Raw genomic sequence first — 9,887 nt, 5'->3', positions numbered from 1 at the left:
AAGATGCACCCCCCATTTTCCTCACAATTTTTTTTGGGAAAAAGTGCGTCTTATAGTCAGAAAAATACGGTAAATTACCAGATTCCTAATTGGACTGAGTTTCTAAGAGCAGGGTATATTATTTCCTTGCACAATGATCACACTTGAGACCTAGAAGAAGACCTAAGAAGGTCAAAACGCGTTCTCTGCACACATAAAGCAGCAGTGTGCCCTTTTTTTGATCCCTCTGTGTATATTAAGTACTTCTGCCATATGGATTATTTTAAAGATGAAAGAATAAAATGGTTTTTAATTGCCAAGTAGGAAAGATTCGCTGGAATTTTCTGTTGTAAACAGTAGAAAAAAATGTAGATAAATGTTAAAATGAGCCTTTTAGGTCTTTTATGATCTTATCAGCAACATATTGTCCTAAATAATTCAGAAATAAAGCAGGAAAAGAAAATAAATAAAACATTGAAAAGCATTGCTTGTCCCAATCACTGTTTGCAGCCCACATTCTTAAAAACAACATACCTGATGTGAAAAAATAATTGTTATAAAAAAGGAAAGTTGCTTAAAAGGTGTTTAACTAGTCCTCGTTTCTAAAAAGAAATTCAGAAAAACATAGACATATTCCCTTGTATTTCTTGACTTTTTCCTCTTATATCGGGACATAAAAGAACATAAAAAATTACAATACCTAAAGCGTAGTCCGCCAATGTAAAAAAAGAGGCAAACTTTATGCAAATATGTTAACAAGAAAAAAATGTTGAGCTCTTAAAAAACACATGAAATAAACCCCAAAACACGCTTTGTAGAAGAAAAAAAACAATAACCTCTTCTTGAACTTATTAGTTATGCGCCCAATAGTAAAAAAAACAAAACATACAAGACCCAAACTCTTTGGTGTTGTATTGATTTATTGTTCTTTACATTTTGTTAACGTTTCTTAAGGAAATCTTGGATTATAACTTATTAGATCAGTTCAAGCTAAATTTGTAAAAGGAGGAGAAGGTTAAACTTAGAAGAAATTTGGAAATTTCGATTTCAAAGAGTAAAGAAAAATAGACAAGAGACAAAGAGTAAAAGAACAGAGGCAAAAAAAATGACATACTTTGGTTCTTGTACATTTTCTAGCCAAGCTAAGTTAAAGAATATTACATAACATACTACTCTCTGAATTGTTTTGGCCTCATTCTTCCAAGAATCCCTAAAATAAAGTATTAGAAAAACAATTTTAGAAGTAGAAAACACACAACGGCCGGATTCAGGATGAGTTTGTGTACACTGTTGCTGCCACTTGTGCAGACGGTTTTAACGTCCAGTGTTAAACCAGCAAAGGTTGAAGTCTGGCTGCCGAGATCACAGATGGATTTTGTTGCACATCCCCGAATTGCTGTTGAAGCTGAGGCGCTTCCTACATAAATGAATGCAATAAAAGATTTTACACACATAGCATTGTGAATGGCTATTTTTAATAGTTGTCTGATTTACAATTTTTCAAATTCAGTTTATGTAATGTATATTTTGCAAAGTATATTATTCATATTTTATCCGACTCTCTGACGTATTAAATTTTACAGTCTCAAAATAAAATATATTTTTTTCAGTGGTCTCACTACTGAGAGAGCTCAACGTCAATAAGCAGAATGAAAATGATATGTCAATGCTTCTTACAGGTATAGCAATAGTTAAGAGGTGGTCCACTAAATTAACATTGATGACCTAGACTTAGGATAGATCATCAATGTCTGATCTGTGGGAGTGCGACACTGGGCTTCATGCTGATCAGCTGTTCTCGGTGCAAGTGGTGGCTGGAATTGATCGGTTATGGAACAGCTCCATCTACTTATAGTGGCCGCGGCTGGGTATTGCACATCCACCCCTTTCAATTTGAATGGAGGGCTTGTGGTTACTATCAGTAGAGGGTGCAAATCTATAACTGAGCACTTCCGGCCACCGCCGGCACCTAGGACAAATGATCAATGGGCGAGCATGGTGTCACACCCCCTCCGATCAGACATTGATGACCTATCCTAAAGATAGACCATCAATGTAGAAGTAGTGGACAACCTCTTTATATGAAAAGGCGCATAACACAGATTGTATATACAGTATCATCGCAACAAAAACGAATCAAAAATAAATGCTACAAATGTAATTATTGGGGACAGTAAATCATTTTCCTGGTCTATAGTGGGCAAATTGGAGAATTATTTTGTCCTCACTAGTCCAGTGATGATAAAATATGAAGAAGACCCATTGGTCCTTATCCTTGGTTCCCTTTAAAGTGAATTTTAAAAAAAAAATAAGTTTTAGTACCTGATATCTTTGTTGATTGGAGAAGACACATATTCTCATCTCCGGTGCATTGTACAGTATCCGGCGTGTGACACCAGGTGGAGTCTGCGGATATGCAGGATCGGCAGACCAGTTCATTGGAGTTGGTGCTCTTTGTTGGCACTCAAGAAATAAAAGGGAAAAGTGGAAAGTAGACTTTTTTATCCATTAAATTTATACCATCATGTTTTTTATGTATATACTCATGAAGAATTTTCAACTTCCTTGACCAGCTTGAAAAAAAAGCATGATTTTGTGATACTCTGCCATGAGATGTCTATGCTAGGTGTGTCTATATACGGCCACTCAATGGACGCTTCGTGGATTGCATCATGTCAAGAGTTTTGCTAACATGTTTCAATATTGAATTGATTTTGTTTTTTTTAAAGAAATGGAATCCTTAATCTTCTGAAGATAAGGTAAGAGTGAACACATCTGTGGGAACATTACAAGACTGGACTGCTCATTGAACATCGAGTTTCCATGAAGCGCACAGATTGCCAATCCTGAGCTCTGTTTTTGGCATCTCTGTCCTCCGAGCCACAACATGTTCTGTCGCTCTTCAGGTGCTGATTACCTTTTGCCTTTGTCCATTCCTTTTGGACAGTAGGTGTTTTTCATTTGTTATGTAGTCTATCCTATCTCATTGCAGGTGCTACTATTTAAATCTTCCCCTTGCTGGTCTTCTCTGCTGGTGATAGTCTTTAAGGTACCTTCACACTAAACGATATCGCTAGCGATCCGTGACGTTGCAGCGTCCTGGCTAGCGATATCGTTGTGTTTGACAGGCAGCAGCGATCAGGATCCTGCTGTGATATCGCTGGTAGTTGGTTAAAGTTCAGAACTTTATTTGGTCATCAGATCGCTGTGTATCGTTGTGTTTGACAGCAAAACAACGATACCAGCGATGTTTTACAATGGTAACCAGGGTAAATATCGGGTTACTAAGCACAGGGCCACGCTTAGTAACCCGATGTTTACCTTGGTTACCATCGTAAAAGTAAAAAAAACAAACAGTACATACTCACATTCGCGTCCCCCGGCGTCCGCTTCCTGCACTGACTGAGCGCCGGCCGTAAAGTGAAAGCACAGCACAGCGGTGACGTCACCATTCTGCTGTTAGGGCCAGCACTCACAGTCAGTGCAGGGAAGTGGACGCCGGGGAACGCGAATGTAAGTATGTACTGTTTGGTTTTTTTTACTTTTACGATGGTAACCAGGGTAAACATCGGGTTACTAAGCGCGGCCCTGCGCTTAGCAAACCGATGTTTACCCTGGTTACCCGGGGACCTCGGCATCGTTGGTCGCTGGAGAGCTGTCTGTGTGACAGCTCTCCAGCGACCAAACAGCGACACTGCAGTGATCGGCATGTATTGCTGCAGCGTCGCTAAGTGTGAAGGTACCTTTAGTGGAGTACTAGAGTCAGTGGATCATTTCCTTTTGCAAATTAGGCTGCTTTCACACTAGCATCGGTACGGGGCCGTCGAGCTGCGTCGGCCCGACGTACCGACGCGTACTGTGAAAAAAATGCCCGACTTGGGCAGCGGAAGCAGTCTTAAAACGCTTCCGCTGCCTCATTGCAAGGTCCAGGGAGGAGGGGGCGGAGTTTCGGCCACGCATGCGCGGTCGAAAATGGCAGACTAGGCCCACAAAAAAAGTTACATGTAACTTTTTTTGTGCCGCTGGTGCGCCAAAACACGACGCAAACGTCGTACGACGGTTGCGACGTGTGGCACTGCGTCGCAATGCATCGCTAATAAAAGTCTATGGAGAAAAAACGCATCCTGCAGGCAACTTTGCAGGATGCGTTTTTTCTCCACAACGAAGCATTGCGACGTGCAGTGCCCGACGCTAGTGTTTAAGTAGCCTTAGGGGTTCAAATAGAAAAAAATCAGAGATTGCTGACTTACATGCTGGAAGGTTCGGAGTACAGTTATCAGTCTCGCAACATGAAGCGGCCATCCTTAATTGTAGCTGTGCTGTGCTTATACTGCCCTTAATGCTACATTCAGATGATGGTGAGCATACTCTGAGTAACAGTTCTGTTCTCTCTCCACCTAGAGGAAAACATAACAAACATTATCATTTTCTACATTTTTAAAAAAATAATATAAACCATACAGGTGATTGGATCTATTGTTCAGAAGGGTTTCTTTGAAGAGTAATTGTATATTTTCAGAATAAGCTGTCCAATGCATATGCATACAATTTTCACCGGTTTTGCCATCCATGCTCCATTTCTTAATTTGCTATTGACTCTGAGACTGGCTACTATGATGTCTCCCATACACAGCTACACAGCACAGTGATACACATACACAAACCTACTCTTCATTATTTAGCTAGTACACAGGCAGAAGCATCAGCATGGAAGACTTTATACAGCGGTACTAAGCAGTGCAGCTGTGCATCCAGCACAGTCACTAGAGTGACTCAAAAGACTTCTCAGAAAGCTCAGAACAATCTTTCTGCTACTCCTTCTCATCACCATAGAGTATAGTACACAGAGGTTTACAAAGAAATGATAAAGACCCATTGCAAGAGTTCTAACTTGCCTCTCCCCCACCTCCATTCTCACCCCCAAGAAAAGCAAACAAACAAAAAAAATAGTGGAACAAGATGAGTTACAGCACATAGGTGACAGAAAGTTAAAATGGCATAGCTGACAACTTTTAAAGTCAGGGAGAAGGACATGTTTTGCAGCACGTTCACAGTAATTTTGCCCCTACTAAAGTCACCCACTCTAAATTTTTAACATACAGTAAGATGCCCCCAAAATGTCCCCTATAAATGGTATGAAATCCTCATAGTGAATTCCCTTACACAGCTTTTTTTCATAGTATCCACTAACTTCACAGTGACCCCCCAACAAAATATTATACTCCAACAGTCACACTCCCACACAGTATGGTGTCACAAATCACCCCCACAGTAGGATGCCACCACAGTTGCCCCTAAAGTTATGATGTCCCCAGTCATTCACAACAGTATGATGTGCCCACATCACCCATGGGTCTCCCCACAATATGAAGCTACCACAGTTCCCCCACACTGCAAAAATATCCCCATAGTATGATGCCCCCACACAATATCATGCCACAACAGTATATATCACACAGATAATGATCCCACTACAGGTCCTCTAACAATACAATACCCCCACACAGTATTATGCACACACAGTTCCCCTACACACAGTATTATGCCCCAACAACTCCCACACAGTGCTATGAACCCACACCCCCCCAAAATATGATGCTCTCCACACCTGACTTTGCAGGTCATTTTGAAAATGCTAATTCCAATCTGATATGTTTTTTGTTATTATTAATTTGGCTGCTTAACATAGAACGCAACTCTATTTTTTAAACATAAGGGAAGCAAAGCCGAGCTGACAGTGCTGTGAGAGGAGAGCTGCAAGGGGTCTTTATAATGGCACATGCTTTGCTCTGCTAATCTGCACTGTACTCACCAAAAGCTAGAACTGTTTGACCTGGTTAGACATGAGTCTTATCATATGACACAGGGAAAGTTGAATCTGACCATCCCTAGGAGTGTTTTTTTTTTCCTGCAGGACACTTTGAGACACCTACGCTTCTCAAACACCAAACATTCCTAATCCTAGTATGTTCATATGACATTTTGATTGTCTTTTATTCCATTTTTTGGATGAGTTGTGCTGATCAAAATAGCAATTATGGTGTTTTGAATTATTTTTTTTATGGCGTTGACTATATGGTTTAAATAATTTTTGCATTTTGATAGTTTGGACCTTACATTCACACTGGGCATTTTTGCAGTGTGTTTTCCTTTTTTTTAATGGCGTTTTTCTAGGGTTTTTTTTTCAGTTTTGGTATGCTAGATTTGTCTCTTGCTCATGCTGATAAAGTTTATCATTGAAAAAAAGTCTTATTGCAAAAAATGATGTTTTGGTACCAAAAAAGCTGCAAAAATGATATCTGCATTTTTGGTGCGTTTTTTTCAGCATTTTTACACCACCCATTCATTTCAATGGGTGAAAAACACAGAAAAAATGCTGAAAGAAGTGACATGCTCTCTTTTACAAAAAAAAAAACATGCAAAGCACAAAATACTGACAAAAAAAATGTGTGTGCATGAGATTTCTGGAGTCTCATAGGCTTTGCTGGTACTGTAAAAAGCAGCTGAAAATTATCATAAAAAATGCAGCAAAAACACCCAGTGTGAACTTAGCCTTACTTTTACAGTTGATTTGAATGTTTATTTTTCTTTTTTTTTTTTTAAACCTTTTTTTTTAGCTTTATTCTTTCTATTCCAATCCCCTTAGGGAATAAAGCTGGCTCTGACCTCTGCTGTTAGAGATGAATGTATAACTCAGCCGGTATCTGCCCAGTTTTAAAGCTCACATCATGGTGGAGGAATTTTTTTTTTACCTTATACTTTTTTTGTTCCCTTTATTTATTTTTTAGTGATGAAAGGGGTTAGGATTCTGATTTGTGGCATGCTTGCCAATACGGTGTTTATTAACCACTTCTCGCCATTGCACAACCCATTCACGTCTTTATAGATGTTTGATCAGAGATGAGGATCCACAGCAGAAACCTGCTTAGCAACATCCCTGCAAAAAGGGCTGTATCAGGGGGATTAGAGTGTTTGCAAGGCTTATTTGACTGTTTACTTGCCATGAACAAAGTGATCACAGAAAGTAATGAGTAAGGGTACTGTCACACTCTGCAACTTTCCAACGATCACGATCAGCGATACGACCTGGTCGTGATCGTTGGAAAGTCGTTGTGTGGTCGCTGGAGAGCTGTCACACAGACCGCTCTCCAGCGACCAACGATGCCAAAGGCCCCGGGTAACCAGGGTAAACATCGGGTTACTAAGTGCAGGGCTGCGCTTAGTAACCCGATGTTTACCCTGGTTACCATCGTAAAAGTAAAAAAAAAAAAAACAGTACATACTCACATTCCGGTGTCCGCCAGGTCCCTTGCCGTCTGCTTCCCGCTCTGACTGAGTGCCGCCGTAAAGTGAAAGCAGATCACAGCGGTGACGTCACCGCTGTGCTCTGCTCTTACTTTCCGGCCGGCAGTCAATTAGAGCGGGAAGCAGACTGCAAGAGACCTGACGGACACCGGAATGTGAGTATGTACTGTTTGTTTTTTTTTACTTTTACGATGGTAACCAGGGTAAACATCGGGTTACTAAGCGCGGCCCTGCGCTTAGTAACCCGATGTTTACCCTGTTTAAAAGCGAACGCATCGTTGGATCGGTGTCACACACACCGATCCAACGATGACAGCGGGAGATCCAGCAACGAAAGAAAGTTCCAAACGATCTGCTACGACGTACGATTCTCAGCAGGGTCCCTGATCGCTGCTGCGTGTCAGACACTGCGATATCGTATGGATATCGCTGGAACGTCACGGATCGTACCGTCGTAGCGACAAAAGTGCCACTGTGTGACAGTACCCTAAGACAGAACGAGATCTTTCCCTTTTAGAACACCATCATCTCCCCGCAGGGGTCCGATGATAGCTAGAAATAAGAATGACCTTGGAGTCTACAGTAGCTCAAAACCTAATGGACCTTGGCTCGTGCATATGACCGTATGTTCTCCATCTGAGAAAATCATTAGGTTAATCACACTCTTGTAAGATTTGATCAGAGTGTAATCTGAGATTTTCTTCGATGTGGAGAACGAAAAAAAACACAAAAAATATCCCTTTTCTCCATTCAGTGTTTCAATGAAAATCGAACAGCATTTGGACGTTAGCCGACAACAGTTTGATTTTCTCCACGGACCCATCGATACGAATGAGTGAGTGCCATCCAATTATCGAAAGGCAATTTGTGCATGGCTTGATTTTTTTCCTCGGACTGACTTTGTCCGAAGAAGAAAAATTGGACGGGTGCGCTGCCTCATAGAATAATATGAGTGCAATCCGTCAAAATGATGGCTAGCACTTATCCGATTTTTACGGTTGTGTGCACCAGCCCTTATGCTGATAGATTGGAAAATTCTCTATATTGCATATTTAGTACAGAATATTAAAGAGGATGAACAGGTATCCAGCTCAGCGAACTGTGAACAATCTTTATTTATTTATTATACAAGGTCACTCGAAACGCGTTGATGCCGCCTGTCATGTGAAGAAGCCTTGTTTTGTCCTCCAGCTTCTATCCATCTGAATAAAGATTGCTCACAGTTCGTTGAGTTGGATCCCTGTTCTTTCTCATTGATTACTTCCACGCTTTGAAACAGCGTTCTACAGCCTCTGAACAATAGGGATATGTTGTATGGTTAGCTGGATTCATTTTATTTAGGACAGAATATTACCAAAGCAACCAATGCAATTAGGAGATCTTGAGTTCAAGTTCTAAGTGTTGAAAAAAAGTTACAAAAATTGAAAAATACACTTTTTCGGAAAAATAAGTTATTTATTTTAACTAAAAAACACCTAAAAAAATTAAAATCTTGTATCACTGTATCTGTAATGATCAGTACAATAAAAAAAAATCTTATTTTATCTTGCAAACAGTAAATCACAAAAAATTTAAAATGTAAGCATTTTTAATTTCACTGAAAATGCAATAAAGAATGATTGTAAAGTCCTATTAACCACAAAATGGTACAAATAATAGCTACAGTTTTTTACAAAAAAAATAAAAAAAACAGTGAAATCTGCTCTTGGAAAAATGAAAAAAAATATTGCAGAATGTGCGCATTCACTTATTAAAAATGGTGAGAAATTGAGTAAGGGAAATTAACTTTAGACTAAATTATGTAAGAAACGCCAATAAATGGAGTAAATCCTATCACTCACCAACAGTGGTTTCAGAATATTGAGATGCACATACGTGGCCTGATGGACAAGTCCTGCTATCGCCCGAGCATGAGGAGGATGTGGACATGCACTGCGTACACAAGAGAGCGTCACCTAAAGAGAAAAGCCCGTCGGTCAGTGGATTAATCATTCATGACATTCTGGTCTCCAACCTCACTGAGATCAGCGACATCCGAGAAAAATCTTCAATCACAAATAAAGAATAAAGATATGTTCTTCGCATTACAATGTTTCAGAAAACGTACTTATTGCTGTGATGGTCAAGAATAAGCCGAGGATTGCAATCAGGGAGCTCATCGTTCTGCTCTTTGTAGACCGGTGCTATCAAGAAATGAAAATCTTTTATCAAACAAATTAATTTATTAATGTTTTATTGGGCGGGGAACATATTAAACCAACGGAAATGGAAAACAGACTTGCTAAGAAACGAAAGTTAGATTCTGCACTCCCCACCCTTTCCCATCCCTTGTTTGAACTCGTAAGTCGTAAGGTCTTTTTTCAACCGTGTAAACTATGTAATGTAACTATTTGATATGCAAACTATGTAATCCTCCTTTCTGTCTTTAACCCTTGGTAAAAACGCAAATGTGTCTTCAAAGTAAAAGCTTATATAAACCCCTTCCAAAAATCAGACTGGAATAGCTTGGGCCCATCAGACACAATCATTCTTCGGGCTCAAAATGCAGCTATATACAGAATACACTCACTGACAGATCCTCTATACACCACACAGGAGAGGTG

At 39.9% G+C, this 9,887-nt stretch overlaps 1 protein-coding gene across 1 annotated transcript; it reads right to left on the bottom strand.

The window, feature by feature from the left end:
- Window positions 1-881: 881 nt before the first annotated feature.
- LOC143768710 (phospholipase A2 inhibitor 25 kDa subunit-like) lies at window positions 882-9,618 on the bottom strand. Its single transcript, XM_077257364.1, has 5 exons — window positions 9,392-9,618; window positions 9,126-9,239; window positions 4,230-4,376; window positions 2,302-2,442; window positions 882-1,396 (listed from the first exon to the last, which is right to left on the bottom strand). The coding sequence occupies exons 1-5, from the start codon at window positions 9,441-9,443 to the stop codon at window positions 1,203-1,205; spliced, it is 648 nt and encodes a 215-aa protein (XP_077113479.1). The 5' UTR covers window positions 9,444-9,618; the 3' UTR covers window positions 882-1,202.
- Window positions 9,619-9,887: the final 269 nt, after the last annotated feature.

The sequence above is a fragment of the Ranitomeya variabilis genome, chromosome 4, assembly GCF_051348905.1.
Source record: "Ranitomeya variabilis isolate aRanVar5 chromosome 4, aRanVar5.hap1, whole genome shotgun sequence".
In the NCBI taxonomy this organism is placed as follows: Eukaryota; Metazoa; Chordata; class Amphibia; order Anura; family Dendrobatidae; genus Ranitomeya; species Ranitomeya variabilis.
The sequence above is the reverse complement of the archived record's forward strand: the minus strand, read 5'-3'. Positions and strand labels throughout refer to the sequence as shown.